The following is a 24310-nucleotide window of genomic DNA, read 5'->3' as shown; positions in this document are numbered from 1 at the left end:
AGCCGATCCTGAAGCTCAAGCTACAACTCCAACTCCTACTATGGCCTCAACCATTGCTCGTTCTACTTCGCCGAAGAGTTCTAATTTTGGTTCTGAGGGTTCTTCGGACGAGTAGTTCCTCGTATGCATTCTCTTTCTTTTTGACACTTGTTGACAAAAGGGGGAGAAGAACATCGAGAGATAGATCTGCGGGTTATTCGCAGGGGTGTTTCTGTTTGTTGTTTGCTTTTCTCCGAACAATTTGGATTCGTCGAACTTTTTTCTTGTGGAACTTAAAGCACCGCCTGTGGTGTAGTGGAACCTGGTCATCATGTAACGTTAATAACCCCTCCTACAATGCTATTTGCTTCCAGCTATTTGTTTGCAGGCGCCATCGAAAGCTTTACTTTCCTTGCAATAATTATCCTTGATACTTATCTTTCGTGCAGGGAAAATGAAAGTGTTTCAAGGAGGATTGAAAATCTTGCTTCTCTAGAAGAGATATTTTACTCCTTGAGACTATCTTGCAGGAGATTAATTATCTTCGATATGTAACCCTGTAGGACAAGAAAGTTGCTTCAGATTAAATTCTTGAGTTTCAAAAGCAAACTCTACCTATCTTTGTCACAAGCTATTTTTCCTTGCACATATCATGTATCTCATCTTTGTTGTAGGAAAACTTGTCTGAAGCATATCCACTCCGAGCAAATATATCTGTGTTTCCTTTGCTCTGATTTTCCTTGAGTATCTAACTTGTAGGAAACTTATATCTCGTGTGGATGCAAACAGTGCTCTGAGAAACACTTATGGCTTATCCTTTGTCACAAATCATTTCAAAGGAGTCATTTCATCTAACAAATCTTTTCAAAGATTGTGTGTGACAAAAAATACCTTAGACACTCTTGAGTGCATTGACAGAAACAACGAATGAGATTATATGTCAATGTCACTCTTACGAAGATTCATCTCGCTGCCTTACGATATGCATATCTTCAGGGGAAGCCTGTTTTTTCTTCGTATTTATCTCTCGTCTTTCATTATCCTTCGCAATTATTTCATTGCTATATCTATCCTTCGATGTGTTCTGTTCTGTCACCAATCGTCCAAAAGGGGGAGATTGTTGGTGCAATATTTGCCCTCCTATGTTTTGGACATTGTTGACAGAAACAGTCATTGACTAATTTGTTTGCTAGTGCACGCAGAGAGAAATAGTCCATGGAGTACCAAAGAGAATGATGTCTCCGGAACTCAAGTTCGAGGAACTTCACTTAAGAATATTTGTGTTGCAGAGGGGAATGAGCGAATATTGATGAGAAGGAGTTAACTCCTTGAAGATTTTCTTGCTGGCGTGAAGAAATTGGTTCGGAGTTTCTGTCCGAAGAAATTGACTGCAGCGAATGGAAGTCGAAGACGAAGTGAAGACGTAGTATTCTTTCCGTTGTTCTTCTTTCGTTCATTTGAGTCATAGGACCTCCGTACTATTAAGAGGTGTATAGGTTCTCGATGCTTAGATCCGCTGTGATGCTTAGCCCAAAACCTATGCGATATTGAGTGAAATCTCTTTGAGTTTCTAATGACTACCTGCTAGCAGTAGACGTTGTTCTTCATGTTGCAAGAGATATCTTTCATACTGAGGAGTTAGCATTACTTGCTCCCAAGTAATGTTACCGTTGTGCTCAAAATCCGACCATTGGACTCGTGTAGTTCGGCCATTGGCTCCTCCCGATGTCCAATTTGGTCCTTTCCCTTCAGGGAAGGCTGCTGCCATAAATAGCCACCCCGCTCCAACATTGTCCATTGGCTGCTCCACTTAAGATTTCAGAGAAGATTGATTGAGCAACCCCTCTCCGAGTGATTTGAGTTTAAGATCAACCGAGAGAAAATCAAGAGCCCGAAACTTAGACAGTGGTATAGCATCACAGTAGTTCTGAGTTAGAGTTCTTGTACCTATTACTCTTGAGAGTTACGCACTCTCTAGACGGATAGGTTTTGGCTCGAGTGATTGAAGAGTTGTTGTCTTAACTGATACGTCTCCAACGTATCTACAATTTTTTATTGTTCCATGCTATTATATTATCAATATTGGATGTTTTATAATCATTTTATAGTCATTTTATATCCATTTTTTGGTACTAACCTATTGACATAGTGCCAAGTGCCAGTTGCTATTTTCTGCATGTTTTTTACATGGCAGGAAATCAATATCAGACGGAGTCCAAACGCAATGAAACTTCACGAAGAATTCTTTTTGGACCAGAAGGAACGTAATGGGCCCTGGGTGGTGCCTCGAGGAGGGCAGAACCCACCAGGGCGTGCCAGGAGGCCCAGGCGCGCCCTGGTGGGTTGTGCCCACCTCGGGTCCCCCCCCCCCCCCGAACCGCTTCTTTGCTCTATAAATACCACAATATTCCAGAAACACTAGGGGAGTCGACAAAATATTCATCCAGCCACCGCAGAGTCCAGAACCACCAGATCCGACCTAGACACCATCTCGGATGGGGTTCACCACCTCCATTGGTGCCTCTCCGATGATGCGTGAGTATTTCTTTGTAGACCTTCGGGTCCGTAGTTAGTAGCTAGATGGCTTCATCTCGCTCTCTCTCTCTGAATTCTCAATACAATGGTCTCTGGAGATCCATATGATGTAACTCTTTTGCGGTGTGTTTGTTGGGATCGATGAACTTTGAGTTTATGATCAGATCTATCTTTTTATATCCATGAAAGTATTTGAGTTTCTTTGATCTCTTTTATGCATGATCTCTTATAGCCTCATATTTCTTCTCTGATATTTGGGTTTTGTTTGGCCAACTTGATCTATTTATATTGCAATGGGAAGAGGTGCTTTGTAGTGGGTTCGATCTTATGGTGCTTGATCCCAGTGACAGAAAGGAAACCGACACGTATGTAGCATTGCTACTAAGGATAAAACGATGGGGTCTATCTCTACATAGATAGATCTTGTCTACATCATGTCATTGTTCTTATTGCATTACTCCGTTTTTTCATGAAACTAATACACTAGATGCATGTTGGATAGCGGTCGATGTGTGGAGTAATAGTAGTAGATGCAGGCAGGAGTCGGTCTACCAATCTTGGACGTGATGCCTATATAATGATCGTGGCCTGGATAACGTCATGAGTATTTGAAGTTCTATCAATTGCCCAACACTAATTTGTTCACCCACCGTTTGCTATTTTTGTCGAGAGAAGCCACAAGTGAAACCTACGGCCCTCGGGTCTCTTTCTCATATATTTGCCTTTGAGATCTACTTTTACCTTGCATTTATTTTCTGATCTATTAAACCAAAAATACAAAAATACTTTGCTGCACTTTATTTTATTTGTGATCTATTTATTCAATCTATCACAACTTTCTCCCGTCCACGCACCGTTTCTGGCGCTGTTACCCGAAAGGGATTGACAACCCCTTTAACATGTTAGGTTGTGAGTGGTTGTTATTTGTGTGCAGGGGCTGTTTATGTTGTTTTGCTTGGTTCTCCTACTGGTTCGATAACCTTGGTTTCATATGTGAGGGAAATACCTACCGCCGTTGTGCTGCATCATCCCTTCCTCTTTGGGGAAATACCGGCGTAGGTTCAAGCGACATCAAAAGGAATTTCTGGTGTCGTTGCTGGGGAGGATCTTCAACATATACCAGGTTCCTAATCACAAATCTCATCTTCTCTCAATTCTCATTATTTTCCATTTGCCTCTCGTTTCCTCTCCCCCACTTCAAAAAATTTGCCGTTTTATTTGCCTCTCTTTTTGTTCGCCGTTTTCTTGCTGGATCTGTTTTTGAGTGTAATCTTGTTGCGTAGTCATCATGACTCAAGAGAACACCAAGTTGTGTGATTTCTCAAATACCAACAACAATGATGTTATGGGCACTCCGATTGCTCCTCCCGCCACTTGTGCGGAGTCTTGTGATATCTATACTGCTTTGCTGAATCTCGTTATGAAAGATCAATTTTCCGGTACTCCTAATGAGGATGTCACGTCCCATATTAATACCTTCGTGGAATTATGCGATATGCAAAAGAAAAAAGATGTGGACAATGATGTGGTGAAGATGAAATTAGTTCCGTTTTCTTTGCGTGATTCTGCAAAAAAATGGTTTTCTTCTTTGCCTCGCAATAGTATCGATTCTTGGAATAAGTGCAAAGATGCTTTTATCACTAAGTATTTTCCTCCCGCAAAAATTATTTCCCTTAGAACCCAGATCATGAATTTCAAGCAACTTGAACATGAGCATGTTGCACAATCTTGGGAAAGGATGAAAATGATGCTAAGGAATTGCCCAACTCATGGGTTAAATCTTTGGATGATCATACAAATATTTTAAGCGGGATTGAATTTTGTTTCTCGTAATCTTTTAGATTCCGCCGCGGGTGGTACTTTTATGGAAATTACTTTGGGTGAAGCCACCAAATTGCTTGATAATATCATGGCAAACTATTCACAATGGCATACCGAAAGGGCTCCTACTAGTAAAAGAGTTAATTCGATTGAAGAAATTTATTCTTTGAGTGAAAATTTTGATGCTCTTATGAAATTGGTTGCTAGTAAAAGTGCTCCTCTTGCTTTTAATGATATGCCTTTGTCTACTTTGATTGAGCAAAATAGTGATGCCATAGATGTGAATTTTATCTCTCGAAATAATTTCAACAACAATGCTTATAGAGGAAATTTTAATCCTAGGCCTTTTCCTAGTAATTCCTCTAATAATTATGGTAATTCCAATGGAAAGCCATCTTATAATAATAACAGAAACACCTCTGATCTTGAGAACAATATTAAAGAATTTATCAACACGCAAAAAGTTTTCAACACTTGCATAGAAGAAAAGTTGAGTAAGATTGATGATTTGTCTAGAAGTGTTGATAGAATTGCTCATGGTGTGGAAAATCTCAAGATGAAATTTTTTGTGCCTAAAGTAGATGAATCAATTAAAGCTCTTTATGTTTCTATGGATGAAAGTAGGAAAAGAACCTCTATGCTTAGAGCTAAAAGAGAATTTTTTAGAAAAAGCATTTTCTAGTGATTTCTCTCGCAAAAGTGATGAAGATCTTAAAAAGATTGGTGTTTCTTCTATTGATTCCTTTGAAGGAAATATGCCCTAGAGGCAATAATAAAGTTATTATTTATTTCCTTATATCATGATAAATGTTTATTATTCATGCTAGAATTGTATTAACCGGAAACTTGATACATGTGTGAATACATAGACAAATAGAGTGTCACTAGTATGCCTCTACTTGACTAGCTCGTTGATCAAAGATGGTTATGTTTCCTAGCCATAGACATGAGTTGTCATTTGATTAACGGGATCACATCATTAGGAGAATGATCTGATTGACTTGACCCATTCTGTTAGCTTAGCACTCGATCGTTTAGTATGTTGCTATTGCTTTCTTCATGACTTATACATGTTCTTATGACTATGAGATTATGCAACTCCCGTTTACCGGAGGAACACTTTGTGTGCTACCAAACGTCACAACATAACTGGGTGATTATAAAGGTGCTCTACAGGTGTCTCCAAAGGTACTTGTTGGGTTGGCGTATTTCGAGATTAGGATTTGTCACTCCGATTGTCGGAGAGGTATCTCTGGGCCCACTCAGTAATGCACATCACTATAAGCCTTGCAAGCATTGTAACTAATGAGTTAGTTGCGGGATGATGTATTACGGAACGAGTAAAGAGACTTGCCGGTAACGAGATTGAACTAGGTATTAAGATACCGACGATCGAATCTCGGGCAAGTAACATACCGATGACAAAGGGAACAACGTATGTTGTTATGCGGTCTGACCTATAAAGATCTTCGTAGAATATGTGGGAGCCAATATGAGCATCCAGGTTCCGCTATTGGTTATTGACCGGAGAGGTGTCTCGGTCATGTCTACATAGTTCTCGAACCCGTAGGGTCTGCACGCTTAACGTTACGATGACGGTTATATTATGAGTTTATGTGTTTTGATGTACCGAAGGAGTTCGGAGTCCCGGATGAGATCGGGGACATGACGAGGAGTCTCGAAATGGCTGAGACGTAAAGATCGATATATTGGACGACTATATTCGGACTTCGAAAAGGTTCCAAGTGATTCGGGTATTTTTCGGAGTACCAGAGAGTTACGGGAATTCGTATTGGGCCTAAATGGGCCATACGGGAAAGGAGAGAAAGGCCCCAAAGGGTGGCCGCATCCCTCCCCATGGACTAGTCCAAATTGGACTAGGGAGGGGGGCGCCCCCTTCCTTCTTTCTCCTTCTCCCTTCCCTTCTCCTATTCCAACAAGGAAAGGAGGAGTCCTACTCCCGGTGGGAGTAGGACTCCCCCCTTGGCGCGCCCTCCTCCTTGGCCGGCGGCCTCCCCCTTGCTCCTTTATATACGGGGGCAGGGGGCACCCCATAGACACAACAATTCATCATTGATCTCTTAGCCGTGTGCGGTGCCCCCCTCCACCATATTACACCTCGATAATATCGTAGCGGTGCTTAGGCGAAGCCCTGCGTCGGTAGAACATCATCATCGTCACCACGCCGTCGTGCTGACGAAACTCTCCCTCAACACCCGGCTGGATCGGAGTTCGAGGGACGTCATTGAGCTGAACGTGTGCTGAACTCGGAGGTGTCGTGCGTTCAGTACTTGATCGGTCGGATCGTGAAGACGTACGACTACATCAACCGCGTTGTGTTAAACGCTTCCGCTATCGGTCTACGAGGGTACGTAGACAACACTCTCCCCTCTTGTTGCTATGCATCACCATGATCATGCGTACACGTAGGAATTTTTTTGAAATTACTACGTTCCCCAACAGTGGCATCCGAGCCAGGTTTTATGCGTTGATGTTATGCACGAGTAGAACACAAGTGAGTTGTGGGCGATATAAGTCATACTGCTTACCAGGATGTCATACTTTGGTTCAGCGGTATTGTGAGATGAAGCGGCCCGGACCAACATTACGCGTACGCTTACGCGAGACCGGTTTCACCGTTGCGAGCACACGTTGCTTAAAGGTGACTGGCGGGTGTCTGTCTCTCTCACTATAGTTGAATCGAGTGTGGCTACGCCCGGTCCTTGCGAAGGTTAAAACAGCACCAACTTGACAAACTATCGTTGTGGTTTTGATGCGTAGGTAAGAACGGTTCTTGCTAAGCCCGTAGCAGCCACGTAAAACTTGCAACAACAAAGTAGAGGACGTCTAACTTGTTTTTGCAGGGCATGTTGTGATGTGATATGGTCAAAGCATGATGCTAAATTTATTGTATGAGATGATCATGTTTTGTAACCGAGTTATCGGCAACTGGCAGGAGCCATATAGTTGTCGCTTTATTGTATGCAATGCAATCGCCCTGTAATGCTTTACTTTATCACTAAACGGTAGCGATAGTCGTAGAAGCATAAGATTGGTGAGACGACAACGATGCTACGATGGAGATCAAGGTGTCGCGCCAGTGACGATGGTGATCATGACGGTGCTTCGGAGATGGAGATCACAAGCACAAGATGATGATGGCCATATCATATCACTTATATTGATTGCATGTGATGTTTATCTTTTATGCATCTTATCTTGCTTTGATTGACGGTAGCATTATAAGATGATCCCTAACTAAATTATCAAAGTATAAGTGTTCTCCCTGAGTATGCACCGTTGCGAAAGTTCTTCGTGCTGAGACACCACGTGGTGATCGGGTGTGATAGGCTCTACGTTCAAATACAACGGGTGCAAAACAGTTGCACACGCGGAATACTCAGGTTAAGCTTGACGAGCCTAGCATATAACAGATATGGCCTCGGAACACGGAGACCGAAAGGTCGAGCGTGAATCATATAGTAGATATGATCAACATAGTGATGTTCACCATTGAAACTACTCCATCTCACGTGATGATCGGACATGGTTTAGTTGATATGGATCACGTGATCACTTAGAAGATTAGAGGGATGTCTATCTAAGTGGGAGTTCTTAAGTAATATGATTAATTGAACTTAAATTTATCATGAACTTAGTCCTGATAGTATTTTGCACATTTTGTTGTAGATCAATAGCTCGCATTGTTGCTTCCCTATGTTTATTTTTTGATATGTTTCTAGAGAAAATTATGTTGAAAGATGTTAGTAGCAAAGATGCGGATTGGATCCGTGATCTGAGGATTATCCTCATTGCTGCACAGAAGAATTATGTCCTTGATGCACCGCTAGGTGACAGACCTATTGCAGGAGCAGATGCAGACGTTATGAACGTTTGGCTAGCTCAATATGATGACTACTTGATAGTTTAGTGCACCATGCTTAACGGCTTAGAATCGGGACTTAAGACGTTTTGAACGTCATGGACCATATGAGATGTTCCAGGAGTTGAAGTTAATATTTCAAGCAAATACCCGAGTTGAGAGATATGAAGTCTCCAACAAGTTCTATAGCTAAAAGATGGAGGAGAATAGCTCAAGCAGTGAGCATGTGCTCAGATTGTCTGGGTACTACAATCGCTTGAATCAAGTGGGAGTTAATCTTCTAGATAAAATAGTGATTGACAGAATTCTCTAGTCACCATCACCAAGTTAGTAGAACTTCGTGATGAACTATAGTATGTAAGGGATGACGAAAGTAATTCCCGAGCTCTTCGCGATGCTGAAATCGACGAAGGTAGAAATCAAGAAAGAGCATCAAGTGTTGATGGTTAACAAGACCACTAGTTTCAAGAAAAGGGCAAAGGGATAGAAGGGGAACTTCAAAAAGAACGACAAGCAAGTTGCTACTCAAGTGAAGTAGCCCAAGTCTGTACCTAAGCCTGAGACTAAGAGCTTCTATTGCAAAGGGACTGGTCACTGGAAGCGGAACTGCCCCAAGTATTTGGTGGATAAGAAGGATGGCAAAGTGAACAAAGGTATATTGAATATACATGTTATTGATGTGTACTTACTAGTGTTTATAGCAACCCCTCAGTATTTGATACTGGTTTAGTTGCTAAAGAGTAGTAACTCGAAACGGGAGTTGCATGAACATAAACTAGTTAAGGATGAAGTGACGATGTGTATTGGAAGTGGTTCCAAGATTGATATGATCATCATCGCACACTCCCTATACTTTCGGGATTAGTGTTGAACCTAAATAAGTGTTATTTGGTGTTTGCGTTGAGGATGAATATGATTTGATCATGTTTGTTGCAATACGGTTATTCATTTAAATTAGAGAATAATTGTTATTCTGTTTACATGAATAAAACCTTCTATGGTCATACACCCAATAAAATGGTTTGTTGGATCTCGATCGTAGTGATACACATATTCATGAAGCCAAAAGATGCAAAGTTAATAATGATAGTGCAACTTATTTGTGGCACTGCCATTTAGGTCATATTGGTGTAAAGTGCATGAAGAAACTCCATACTGATGGGATTTTGGAATCACTTGATTATGAATCACTTGATGCTTGCGAACCGTGCCTCATGGGCAAGATGACTAAAACGCCATTCTCCGGAACTATGGAGAGAGCAACAGATTTGTTGGAAATCATACATACAGATGTATGTGGTCCGATGAATATTGAGGCTCGTAGCAGGTATCATTATTTTCTGACCTTCACAGATGATTTGAGCAGATATGGGTATATCTACTTAATGAAACAGAAGTCTGAAACATTTGAAAAGTTCATATAATTTCAGAGTGAAACGGAAAATCATCGTAACAAGAAAATAAAGTTTCTACGATCTGATCATGGAGAAGAGTATTTGAGTTACGAGTTTGGCCTTCAGTTAAAACAATGTGAAATAGTTTCACTACTCACGCCACCTGGAACACCACGGTGTAATGGTGTGTCCGAACATCGTAACCGTACTTTATTAGATATGGTGCAGTATATGATGTCTCTTACTGATCTACCACTATTGTTTTGGGGTTATGCATTAGAGACAGCTGCATTCACGTTAAATAGGGTACCATCTAAATCCGTTGAGACGACATCTTATGAACTGTGGTTTGGAAAGAAACCAAAGTTGTCGTTTCTTAAAGTTTGGGGTTGCGATGCTTATGTGAAAAAGTTTCATCCTGATAAGCTCAAACCCAAATCGGAGAAATGTGTCTTCATAGGATACCCAAAGGAGACAGTTGGGTACACCTTCTATCACAGATCTGAAGGCAACACATTCGTTGCTAAAATGGATCCTTTCTAGAGAAGGAGTTTCTCTCGAAAGAAGTGAGTGGGAGGAAAGTAGAACTTGATGAGGTAATTGTACCTGCTCCCTTATTGGAAAGTAGTTCATCACAGAAACCAGTTTCTGTGACGCCTATACTAATTAGTGAGGAAGTTAATGATGATGATCATGGAACTTCAGATCAAGTTATTACTGAACCTCGTAGGTCAACCAGAGTAAGATCCGCTCCAAAGTGGTACAGTAATCCTGTTCTGGAGGTTATGTTACTAGACCATGACAAACCTACGAACTATGAAGAAGCGATAGTGAGCCCAGATTCCGCAAAATGGCTTGAGACCATGAAATCTGAGATGAGATCCATGTATGAGAACAAAGTATGGACTTTGATTGACTTGCCCAATGATTGGCGAGCCATTGAGATTAAATGGATCTTCAAGAGGAAGACGGAAGCTAGAATTGTCGCAAAAGGTTTTCGACAAAGTTCAAAGGTGTTGACTACGATGTGAGTTTCTCACTCGTATCTATGCTTAAGTCTGTCCGAATCATGTTAGCAATTGCCGCATTTTATGAAATCTGGAAAATGGATAAACAAAACTGCATTCCTTAATGGATTCATTAAAGAAGAGTTGTATATGATGCAACTAGAAGGTTTTGTTAATCCTAAAGGTGCTAACAAAATATGCAAACTCCAGTGAGCCATCTATGGACTAGTGCAAGCATCTCAGAGTGGGAATGTACGCTTTGATAAGTTGATCAAAGCATATAGTTTTATACAGACTTGCGGTGAAGCCTGTATTTACAAGAAAGTGAGTGGGAGCACTACAGCATTTCTGATAAGTGTATGTGAATGACATATTGTTGATCGGAAATAATGTAGAATTATTCTGCAAAGCATAAAGGAGTATTTGAAAGGAGTTTTTCAAAGAAAGACCTCGGTGAAGCTGCTTACATATTGAGCATCAAGATCTATAGAGATAGATCAAGACGCTTGATAAGTTTTTTCAATGAGTACATACCTTAACAAGATTTTGAAGTAGTTCAAAATGGAACAGTCAAAGAAAGAGTTTCTTGCCTGTGTTACAAGGTGTGAAATGAAGTAAGACTCAAAGCCCGACCACGGCAGAAGTTAGAAAGAGAATGAAAGTCATTCCCTATGCCTCGGCCATAGGTTCTATAAAGTATGCCATGCTGTGTACCAGATCTATTGTATACCCTACACTGATTTTGGCAAGGGAGTACAATAGTGATCTAGGAGTAGATCACTGGACAGCGGTCAAAATTATCCTTACTGGAATAAGGATATGTTTCTCGATTATGGAAGTGACAAAAGGTTCGTCGTAAAGGGTTACGTCGATGCAAGTTCTGACACTAATCTAGATGACTCTAAGTCTCGGTCTAGATACATATTGAAAGAGGGAGAAATTAGCTAGAGTAGCTCCGTGCAGAGCATTATAGACATAGAAATTTGCAAAATACTTACGGATCTGAATGTGACAGACCCGTTGACTAAAATTATCTCACAAGCAAAACATGATCACACCTTAGTACTCTTTGGGTGTTAATCACATAAGCGATGTGAACTAGATTACTGACTCTAGTAAACCCTTTGGGTGTTGGTCACATGACGATGTGAACTATGGGTGTTAATCACATGGTGATGTGAACTATTGATATTAAATCACATGGCGATGTGAACTAGATTATTGACTCTAGTGCAAGTGGGAGACTGAAGGAAAATGCCCTAGAGGCAATAATAAAGTTATTATTTATTTTTTTATATCATGATAAATGTTTATTATTCATGCTAGACTTGTATTAACCGGAACAACGTATGTTGTTATGCGGTCTGACCGATAAAGATCTTCGTAGAATATGTGGGAGCCAATATGAGCATCCAGGTTCTGCTATTGGTTATTGACCGGAGAGGTGTCTCGGTCATGTCTACATAGTTCTCGAACCCATAGGGTCCGCACGCTTAACGTTACGATGACGGTTATATTATGAGTTTATGTGTTTTGATGAACCGAAGGAGTTCGGAGTCCTGGATGAGATCGGGGACATGACGAGGAGTCTCAAAATGGCCGAGACGTAAAGATCGATATATTGGACAACTATATTCGGACTTCGGCAAGGTTCCGAGTGATTCGGGTATTTTTGGAGTACCGGAGAGTTACGGGAATTCGTATTGGGCCTTAATGGGCCATACGGGAAAGGAGAGAAAGGCCCCAAAGGGTGGCCGCACCCCTCCCCATGGACTAGTCCGAATTGGACTAGGGAGGGGGGGCGCCCCCTTCCTTCTTTCTCCTTCTCCCTTCCCTTCTCCTATTCCAACAAGGAAAGGAGGAGTCCTACTCCCGGTGGGAGTAGGACTCCCCCCTTGGCGCGCCCTCCTCCTTGGCCGGCGGCCTCCCCCTTGCTCCTTTATATACGGGGGCAGGAGGGCACCCCATAGACACAACAATTGATAATTGATCTCTTAGCCGTGTGCGGTTCCCCCCTCCACCATATTACACCTCGATAATATCGTAGCGGTGCTTAGGCGAAGCCCTGCGTCGGTAGAACATCATCATCATCACCACGCCGTCGTGCTGACGAAACTCTCCCTCAACACTCGGCTGGATCGGAGTTCGAGGGACGCCATCGAGCTGAACGTGTCCTGAACTCGGAGGTGCCGTGCGTTCGGTACTTGATCGGTCGGATCGTGAAGACGTACGACTACATCAACCGCGTTGTGTTAAACCCTTCCGCTATCGGTCTACGAGGGTACGTAGACAACACTCTCCCCTCTCGTTGCTATGCATCACCATGATCTTGCGTGTGCGTAGGAAATTTTTTGAATTACTACGTTCCCCAACATCCTTGTTTAGTAAAGTTAAGATTGATGAAAAAGGGACTCGAGAAGAGTAACTTTAGGTAGAAGGCGTCCCAATATTTCGGAGGGTGAAAATCTTGTTGAGAAAATTGATAAAAGTGGGTTTGAAGAGGTCAAAACTTTAGCTAGTAATGTGCCCACTCTTTTGGATTTCAAAGACTTTAATTATGATAGTTGCTCTTTGATTAATTATATTTCTTTGTTGCAATCCAGGATAAATTCACCCCATGCTTACGAACAAAATAAAGCTTTTACTAAACATATTGTTGATGCTATGATGAAAGCTTTTGAAGAAAAATTGGAATTAGAAGTTTCAATTCCTAGAAAATTGCATGATGAGTGGGAACCTACTATCAAAGTCAAGATTTAAAATTATGTATGTTTTGCTTTATGTGACTTGGGTGCTAGTGTTTCTATAATTCCGAAATCTTTATGTGATGTGCTTTGTAGCGACCAGACCTCAAACAGTCTGTGCTGCTGTGCACCAGTGTCATCCCTGGATCAGTAATGCTGACACGCACAGTACAAATGGAGGATTTATAACAGAGTAGCAATCACACACTTATTACAACGAGTATCTCAAGAGAGAAATAAGTATGACAAATATGCCTTAAGGCCATCTAAAAACGATAACAGTGGAAGACTTGGAAGATAAGTGAGTCCATCAACTCCAACGGCATCACTGAGTATAAGACCACAACCTAAGGCACCTTACTCGTCGTCTGAAAAGTCTGCAACATGAAACGTTGCAGCCCGAAAACGGGTCAGCACATGGAATATGCTGGCAATGTAACACATAGAGAGTAATGAATATAGTAATGCTATACTACATGCATATATGGCTGGTGGAAGGCTCTATGGTTACAGTTTTGCAAAAAGCCAATTTTTCCCTACTGCAAAGGAATAAATTTTATTTAACTATCATGGTGGTTGTTAAACATTGAGATGGTTGACAGCATCTCAATCCCAATTAAGTATCATCATTAACCCAACAAAATTAATTAAAGTAACATGATGAGATTCACATGATAATCCAAATACTAGATACTCAAGATATCCATAACCGGGGACACGACTAATCATGATTAGTTTGTACACTCTGCAGAGGTTAGCGCACTTTTCCCCACAAGACTCGATCGCCTCCGCTTGATTCTCACACTACATGATGTTTGAGAAATGGATGACCGAGACACAGTCTTTCAGAAAAAATAACTCTTTACTCCGGGTGGACAGTTACACCTACTTTCCCCTACATCTGCTAGCCCACCTCTTCAAGAGATCATGTAACCTACTCAACTATGCTAGAGCCCATAATAGCTTGTGGCTGCACACGGAAGTTTCTAGCATGAATAATCTCATGATCCCTTTGAACCTGGGTGGCGGTCCAAAAGAAAAACAGGCAATCCTGGAATACCCAGGTACCTCAATCCACCCAGATGTGAGTTTTAGTTGCCACCTTAAGGTTAACCATTAATTAGCAATCTCACATCTGTCATGGTATCACTCAAACCCAATCCACGCCTACTAGCATAGCATAGCAATATGAGCAAACGTAGAAGTAACTCCCAAGGTTTGATAACAAAACTGGTAATAGGTACTACCTCATCTACTTCCCAATACCCACAATTTAATTGGACCCTAATCATGCAATTGTTTGAGGATTGGTCTAATGCAATAAAACTGGGTAGTAAAAGAGGTATGATCAAAATGTTACTTGCCTTGCTGATGATTCGTGAAACCTAGAGATTCGAAGTAGCAAGCGGCGCACTCCGGGTACTCTATCGCAAACAATAAGCACTCATATAATGCACAGGTAAAACTCAAATAAAGATCTAACCAGAAAGTTCAACTTAAGAACTCCGGTTTGCAAAAAGAATCGAATCAAACGAAACAACGAAAGTCAAACAGCGAAAGAAACAAGCTTCGTTTACTAATCTGGATCTAAGTCAAATTTTACAGTAGCAAAAACATGTTTGAATAGGTTAAACGGAAAGAGAATTTCGAGACGAAACTCTAGGCGCTTGAATCGCCTGATTCCGATAAACGAGCTAAAAGATAAACTAAAACGAAAAACACATTAGAAATCGCGATCTGGGAAATCGCGGAAAATCCGACGAAAAAGAAAACTGACGAACAGTCAAACGAACGGACTTCGTTAACTGCGGCTAACCGGTGAACACGTTCGTTAAAACGAACGGATCGGTGAACGTTCACTAACTAACTAAACCGAAAAAAATAAACCGATCTACAAAAATCTAGGGTTTCAAAAAAAATAAACAGAACGGTTTTAAAAAAACTGGCACGGTGGCGGCGGCTGCGGTTACCTCGTCGGGGCAACTCCGGCGGGGCTCGGGACGGGCTCCGGCGGGGTTCGGGGAGTGCGGCGAGGGGCGGCGGGGCTCGGGGAGGCGACGGGCGGCGGCGTCGGGGCTTCCCGAGGCGGCGGCGATAGGCGGCTCCGGCGCGGCTCCTCCGGGCGGCGTCGGGTGCGGGGCGGGGTCGGGATGAGGTGAGGAGAGGGCGGCGGGGCTGGGGTACTTAAGGAGCGGGGGGTGCCGTGGGGAAGGGGTAAGGCGGCGGCGGCATCGGGAGCTAGGTCTCCGGGAGGGAGACGGCTCGGGCGGTGGGCTGGGCCGTCGGCTAGGCTTCGGCCCATTCGGCACGCTCGGGATTTTTTTTTAAATAATTTCACCGAACCTAAGAAAAATCATAGAAAAATAAATAAAAATCCAAAAAGGCCAAAATAATTTTCACCGTCTAATTAAAATAATTAGAACGAGATGAACATTTTCCTGGCCCGAAAATGCATTTTAAAAACGTGCAATTTTTCTAATGCAATTAAAATTGCAAATAAAATCCGAATAAAATCAAATATTTTATTTTAATATTTTTCCTCCAATATTTCAATTATTTTGGAGAAGTCATATTTTCTCCTCTCATATATTTTAATATGAAATATTTTTCAGAGAGAAAAATAATTAAAACCAAAATCCTTGTTTCATTATTTGATAAAAATCAAATATGAAAACCGCGAAAAATTCCCCAACTCTCTCCGAGGGTCCTTGAGTTGCTTTGGATTTTCGAGGATTTTGCCAAAATGCAATAAAATATGCTATGGAATGATGATCTAATGTATAACATTCCAAATTGAAAATTTGGGATGTTACATGCTTGGTCTTACCGATCTTGAGGAATGTTCTTTAAATTTGCACTTGGCGGATTCTACTATTAAAAAGCCTATGGGAAGAATTAATGATGTTCTTATTATTGCAAATAGTAATTATGTGCCCATATATTCTATTGTTCTTGATATTGATTGCAATCCGTCTTGTCCAATTATTCTTGGTAGACCGTTTTTACGCACTATCGGTGCCGTGATTGATATGAAAGAAGGCAATATTAAGTTCCAACTTCCTTTGAGGAAGGGTATGGAACACTTTCCTAGCACAAGAATTAGGCCACCTTATGAATCAATCATGAGGGCATCTTATGGATCTCGAACCAAAGATGACAAAACCTTATGAATCAGGTTGCTGTTGGGAGGCAACCCAATGAATAAAATTTATTTTTGCTTTTTGCTTTCTGTTCTTGAGTGTTTGCACAATTATGCAACTATTATTATTGTGTTTCTTGTGTTAGCGTTTGTGCCAAGTAAGCCTTTAGCATCTTCTTGGGTGAGAGTTTTTTGATCTTGCTGAAAAACAGAAACTTATGCACTCACGAAAATAATTTTCATAAGTCACAGAAAATTGGTTTTGCCCTGATTCTTTTTGCGGAAGATTAATATACAAATTACCCTGGTCTTCCTAATTTGGCAGAATTTTTGGAGTTCCAGAAGTTTTCTAAATAGTCAGATTTCTACAAACTGTTCTGTTTTGACAGATTCTGTTTTCTTTGCGTTGTGTGCTTATTTTGATGGCTATATGGTTTTCTTTGATGAGTTTTTGCCATAGAAAAGTTGGAATACAGTAGATATAATGCAAAAAGAAAATATGAATTGGTTTGGTACAGTACTTATAGTAGTGGTTTGCTTTCTTATACTAACGGATCTCATGAAGGTTTGTTGAGTTTTATGTGATTGAAGTTTTCAAGTTTTGGGTTATCTTACGGTGGATGAAGAAATAAAGGATAGAAGAGCCTAAGCTTGGGGATGCCCCAGAATCCCAAGCTATTATCCAAAAATGAGCAACCAAATAAGCTTGGGGATGCCCCCGAGTGGCATCCCCTCTTTCTTCTAACGACCATCGGTATTTTACTCGAAGATATATTTTTATTCGTCACATGATATGTGTTTTGCTTGGAGCGTCTTGTATGATATGAGTCTTTGCTTGTTTAATTTTGTGTTTTAAGTCTTAATCCTTTGCTGGACACACCTATTTGAGAGACCCAAAATTATGTCATGACTTGTTAGAATTGCTCTCTATGCTTCACTTAATTTTTTTATGAGCTATGGACTTGCTCTAGTGCTTCACTTATATCTTTTTGAGCACGCTGTGCTTAGTATTTTTGAAGAAATGCTCTCTTGCTTCACTTAGATTTATTTGAGTGTTAGTAAAATTTTCAAGAAATTCTCTCTTGCTTCACTTAAATTATTTTGAGAGAAAGAATGAAAAATTATGCTCATGATCTTCACTTAGATTTCTTTGAGCTTATGAAAAGCAACACATGAAAATTAGTCCCAAAGTGATAGATATCCAAGAAGGATATAATAAGAACTTTCATGAAGATCATTGGACAAAATAAACTTGATTCTTAGTAATAGTTTTGAGATATGATGATATGATATGTGAGTTATGTTGATGAGTAATTATGCTTTTATAAGAATATTGGTGTTAAGGTTTGTGATTCCCTACGCAAGAACAAAAGTCAATATTTATGCAATGAAATTATATCCTACTTGTGGTGCATTATTCGGTGTTATTTATGCTTAATGCTTGCTTATGAGATTATTCGTTTCTTAGTTGGTCGCTTCTTAATCTTTTGCTAGCCTTCATTTTGCACCAAGTACGATCTCTACTTGTGCATCCAAAATCATGTAAACCAGTTTTGCCACATGAGTCCACTATATCTACCTATATGCAGTATTCTTTTGCCGTTCTAAGCAAATTTGCATGTGCCATCTCTAATTTTCAAAATAAACTTCTCTTTTGTGTGTTCGTTTCGCTCACGGAGCGGTGAGGGGTGGCTAATATTTTCCATGCTAGATGTATTATTCTCACGATGAGTGTTTTTTCACTTGTCATTGCACGAGAGTAAGGCAAAGGTTTTAGGGATGCCCAGTCCCAAAATGAAAAAAATGAATTTACTTTATGTTGTCAAATAATAAATTCCTTGGAAAGTGTTGGTATGGAGGGCAACCGTGGATACGGCTAGCCATAGAAAGTGAAAGTATGGTGGAAAAAGGAATAAACTTTATTTTCTGTTTGGGAACCGCCTATGATATATCTAGCATGGAAAGTGTTGGGAACCTAAGTCGTTTTCGTTGGTGGGATGGGTACACCTCCCAAAATTTTTTTATCTCTAATTTTTCGCTTTGAGCTCTGGCACCTCTACAAATCCCTACTTCCCTCTGTGAATGGCCTTTCTTTTACTTTATGCAATTTTTATTTTTAATTTGAGTCTCCATCTTCTCTTACAAAAGCACCAACTAGGAGGCAATATGATCGTACTTAAGTATTGGGTGTAACTAATATGCGAGTGTGTTTCATGAATGGATCAATGATTGAGCATGATGGCCTAGGAATAACTTATTTAGCATTGATATTTTGAAAGACATGGTTGCTTGTTGATATGCTTGAGTATTAAAATTATCATGTCAAAACTAGACTATTGCTTTGAACAACTTAAAAGTCCAAATGTCCATGTTATAAAGAAAAGAAATATGATATGACATGTTAGGTAGCATTCCACATCAAAAATTCTATGTTTATCACTTACCTACTCGAGGACGAGTAGGAGTTAAGCTAGGGGATGCTGATACTTCTCCAACGTATCTATAATTTTTTTTTGTTCCATGCTGTTATATTATCAATCTTGGATGTTTTATAATCATTTTATATCATTTTTTGATACTAACCTATTGACATAGTGCCAAGTGTCAGTTGCTGTTTTCTGCATGTTTTTTACATCGTAGGAAATCAATATCAGACGGAGTCCAAACGCAACGAAACTTCACGAAGAATTTTTTTGGACCAGAAGGAACGTAACGGGCCCTTGCTGCGCCTGGGGTGCCTCGAGGAGGGCACAACCCACCAGGGCGCGCCAGGAGGCCCAGGCGCGCCCTGGTGGGTTGTGCCTACCTCGGGTGCCCCCCGGACCGCTTCTTTGCTCTATAAATACCACAATATTCCAGAAACCCTAGGGGAGTCGATAAATTATTCATCCAGGCACACCAGAGTCCAGAACCACAAGATCCAACCTAGACACCATCTCAGATGGGGTTCACCACCTCCATTGGTGCCTCTCCGATGATGCGTGAGTAGTTCTTTGTAGACCTTAGGGTCCGTAGTTACTTGCTAGATGGCTTCATCTATCTCTCTCTGAATTCTCCATACAATGGTTTCTTGGAGATCCATATGATGTAACTCTTTTGCGGTGTGTTTGCTGGGATCGATGGACTTTGAGTTTATGACCAGATCTATCTTTTTATATCCATGAAAGTATTTGAGTTTCTTTGATCTCTTTTATGGATGATCTCTTATAGCCTCGTATTTCTTCTCCGATATTTGGGTTTTGTTTGGCCAACTTGATCTATTTATCTTGAAATGGGAAGAGGTGCTTTGTAGTGGGTTGGATCTTACGGTGCTTGATCCCAGTGACAGAAAGAGAACCGGCACGTATCTATCATTGCTACTAAGGATAAAATGATGGGGTCTATCTCTACATAGATAGATCTTGTCTACATCATGACATCGTTCTTATTGCATTACTCTGTTTTTCCATGAACTTAATACACTAGATGCATGTTGGATAGCGGTCCATGTGTGGAGTAATAGTAGTAGATGCAGGCAAGAGTCGGTCTAGTTATCTTGGATGTGATGCCTATATAATGATCATTGCCTGGATATCGTCATGAGTATTTGAAGTTCTATCAATTGCCCAACAGTAATTTTTTCACCCACCGTTTGCTATTTTTCTCGAGAGAAGCCACTAGTGAAACCTACGGCCCCCGGGTCTCTTTCTCATATATTTGCCTTTGCGACCTACTTTTTCCTTGCATTTATTTTCAGATCTATTAAACCATAAATACAAAAAATACTTTGTTGCACTTTATTTTATTTGCAATCTATTTATTCAATCTATTACAACTTTCTCCCATCCGCGCACCGTTTCTGGCACCGTTACCCGAAAGGGATTGACAACCACTTTAACACGTCGGGTTGCGAGTGGTTGTTATTTGTGTGCAAGGGCTGTTTACGTTGTGTTGCTTGGTTCTCCTACTGGTTCGATGACCCTGGTTTCATATCTGAGGGAAATACCTACCGCTGCTGTGTTGCATCATCCCTTCCTCTTTGAGGAAATACCGACGTAGCTTCAAGCGACATCATTCACCGAGCTAGATCTTCAGCAACCTAGAGCCGTTATGGTTTGCGAAGGTTGTCTGAAGGTTTGGAGATCGCCGACAAGTATCAACCATGAGTGAAATCGACTCGAGTCTGATCAGCCCTGAGTCGAATGAGAATAGGGCGAAGAGAGTTTATCTTCTGTGTTAAATCACAACCCCTCTAACGAGACGTAGTCCTTTGGCAGAAGGGCGAACTGGTCTACCAAATCTCTATGTCGCCATCGAGCACCACTGGTTAACTCTACTTTACTGCATTACCTTCAGCAGTTTACACTCGTGCTGTGTGTCGATAGATAACATGATCAGTCATTGTTTGTTGCATCTCATTCGCATTTATCCTGTTTGTTACTTCCATCCATTTTGTTCGGTGCTCATCATTATGTTATCTCATACTTTGTTCTGTTGTTCTAGTTACGTATCACTCGCTGCATCTATTGTGTGTTTTCTTTCGTAGTACCAACCCTGATATCATTCATGTTACTATACTTGTTCGTATACTGCATTACTATCATCATTGTCAAACCTGTAATATCCTTTGCTAGAACTATCATTGTTGCCTTCCTCGATAGATATGTTCCTCTCTAGCGTGCTTGGTTAAGTTTTCATTTACCGAACCTTATTTCCTCTGCCGGGTTTGGGATCAGTTCAAAACATTCAAAATAATTTTTTAATCTCCCATTCACCACCCCCCTCTGGTCGATATACTCTCGGTCCTAACACCAAGTCTCTCTTCTTATCAGAAGGGAGTAGTTGAAGGATGGTTACATTATTGCCCACAAAAACTAACTAACTTCAGCTCAGAAGGACTCACAGATCTCCATCTTTGTTTCTGTGATGGCCAAGACAATGTTGTTTTAGGATTCTTTCTGGTGAGTTCCATTTTTCTAAATGTGTGTTCTGCATGGATCATGTAGGTGCCTGTTTAAATTGTAAATACATAACTGTAAATTCATAATACATTTTGCTTTATACAAATCACTTTTTTGTATTTTTGCAAACAGGGATGCGCAGCTTGATTTCAATGGGAATTGCACAAAATGTTCTGATTGTTCGTGCCCTCATTATACTTCATCATGCACAATATATCGAATGTTCTTGAATCATTCATCTCCATCTTCAGCCCCAAAATTAGGTACAAGAAAGGAGGTGCCGATATGTTCAAGGCGTTGCAACATATAAAGGCGAAATCCTGCAAGCTACGCGTGAAGTCAGTTGATTTTAGTGGAATTGCACAAAAAGAATAGCTGGTTTATTTAGCACGAGGTGACATGTCAATGTGCAAATGGCAAACCCCGCCCATTCCACAATCATAGGCATTTGATAATTTGGAATGAGAAAACCTTGTCAAAGTTTGCTCATTGATGTACGCAAAAAGACACGCATTTCATATTTTGGAATGGGTCAACCTTTTCAAATTTTGCTCATTGATGTTAGCAAAGAAGACATGCGCTTGATATTTTGGAATAGGACGCCCTTTGCCGTCGGCAGCATCAATCATTTTTTCTTTATTTGTGTCTTTAGTTGTGAAGTAAATATTGGCTCTGACGTGTGAATCATTATCATCGATTGTTTTGAATGTTGTCTATGAATTGCCAGGCATGTGAGTTTGATTGCAATGTACAGGCACGCTAAAAAGCTGCTCAAACTTTTTGTACGTGTGATACTGCTACAAAGGAGGTGATCATCGTGCGTCCTGAGAATAATGCTAGTACATATTGTTTTGCATGTTCATCTGTCACTGATACAAGAATTTGAACTAATCGGACTAAATTCGTTCATACACGACTGGATTTCATATAAACATGTCGGATTTCATTACATTTCAGACATTCTTCAACTAAAAAGGGGTGCGCTGGAGGTAAAATTAATTAACTTAATCTATGATCTCTGGCGCCCATTCCCCGTGTCCGGCTGAGCCCCAAGAACAGAAGCTTCTTCTCCAGCTCCGCCTCCGAAGCCACATGAAGTAAAGATGTCCGACTCCACGTCGCCGCCAAGCAGCTAATCAGCCGTCGAAGTTCAACCCGCCAAGCTTGTCTTCAACCGGAGGGTAGGAGTGGTGGCGTTACTTGGACCCAAGCGGCGGTGACCTACCGTCTTCTACTCTTCCTCACATTCTTCGCGGCGCGGCCTCGTTGGCGGCGGGGCGGCACCTCGGCGGAGCTCGGGAAATCCCCCCCTCGTTGAAGTCAGGGCAGGGCCTCGGTAGAGCCGGTGATGTCCTCTGCCTCGTTGTTGGCGGGGCGGAGCCTCGGCCGAGCAGGGCCTCACCGTAGACGGTGAAGTCCTCCACCTCGGTGCCGGCGGGGCGGGGCCTCGGCGGACCCGGCGATGTCCTCGGCCTCGTTGTTGGCAGGGCAGGGCCTCGGCGGAGCAGGGGTTCGCCGTAGCCGGCGGGACGGGGCCTCTGCGGAGCCAGTGATGTCCTCTGCCTATAGTTGGTGGAGCGGGGCCTCGGCGGAGCAGGGCCTCACCGTAGCCGGCGAAGTCCTTTGCCTCGGTGACGGTGGGGCGGAGCCGGCATTGTCTTGCACCTCGTCGTCGGTCTCGCCAAACAGCGCCTCGCTCGCTTCATCACCCTCTTTGTAGGCGGCCGCAACCTCCGCCACCCGCATGCGGTACCACCAGCGCTTGAGGAGGCTCTCGTGTGCGGAGCTATACGAATCGAGTAGCGCCTCCTACTCCACCCGCTATGCGGTGATCTGCTCCTCCGCCTGCAGGTGCTCCTGGAGGACATGGTGGTTATAGGCTGCATGGGCATGCGCCTCCCGAAATGCTTCTACCTCACCATGTCCATGTAATTGGCATGGGCCTTGCCGATGGTCATGGTACAATGCACCGGCGAGGATAGCGCGGAGGAGGGGGTTGGCGCCGGATCATCGACGACCATGTTCTCCATTGGGACATCGTCGTCCTCCGGCTGCCTGTCGGCCAGCCAGTCGCCAGCAATGGCTGCCATCTCCTTCTTCTGGTCCATCGTCTGCCCGTCCTGAAGAGCGTTGGAGCGCCAGGAAGCCATGGTGGGAGTGGTGTGGAGAGGAGAAAGGGAACGGGGGTGGATGACTACGGCTATGGCCGGCACAACAGTTTATATAGCAATAGTGGGCGATAGAGGGACGGATGGGTGGCGCCGGAGTATCCGCCTCTGCAACCGCGTATCCTTAATGTGGGCGGCAGACGAACGAACGGACAACACTTGTGTCATTTGAACGCGGAGCAGTCGCCTGCACCGGGAAGCGGCGCGGGCGACGCTGACCGTTTCGGGCGAAAAGCGCGCGCGGGTGAGGGAGGGGGTCTGGGTGGGCCAGGGCGGCAAGACTCGTGCTTGGCAGCGGTCCGGTCCAGCAGCCGGACATGCTGGCTCACCAGCGAGCTCTTCGAGCTCAGCCACGACAACCATACGATGGAAGTTGCTTCCGACCAGGAGCTGGCGCCACCGCCCAAGCTGGTTTATGTCGTGTTCACCATAGAGCAGGTGCGGCCGCACTTCGACGGCCTAATGGCGAAAGAGCTACCAGCGCCGCCGGAATCGGCATTCTGGCAAGCACAGGAGGACCTATGCTACAACCTGTGTCTCCTAAACGAGCACCGGCGAACAAGTGAATGACAATGCCATCGCGGACATGTGGCCCTATGATCCTGGCTTCCTGAATGAGCAGCGGGCACTGTATTAGACCATCCATAGGGCCCGCGAGGCCCTCTCCGTCGACCTTCGAGTTGTTCTGCTTGCCGTGGCA

The 24310-nt window shown here is 42.4% G+C and overlaps 1 protein-coding gene across 1 annotated transcript in view; it reads right to left on the bottom strand.

The window, feature by feature from the left end:
• LOC141041160 (uncharacterized) overlaps positions 1 to 23592 on the bottom strand; it is a 46468-nt gene extending 22876 nt beyond the window's left edge. The window contains exon 1 of the mRNA XM_073507276.1: positions 23479 to 23592. Coding sequence (XP_073363377.1) covers positions 23479 to 23592 — 114 coding nt within the window. The remainder of the gene's footprint in view (positions 1 to 23478) is intronic.
• Between the last annotated feature and the right edge of the window lie 718 nt (positions 23593 to 24310).

Source organism: Aegilops tauschii, chromosome 2 (genome assembly GCF_002575655.3).
Source record: "Aegilops tauschii subsp. strangulata cultivar AL8/78 chromosome 2, Aet v6.0, whole genome shotgun sequence".
In the NCBI taxonomy this organism is placed as follows: Eukaryota; Viridiplantae; Streptophyta; class Magnoliopsida; order Poales; family Poaceae; genus Aegilops; species Aegilops tauschii.
This window is presented reverse-complemented; position numbering and strand designations above follow the sequence as displayed.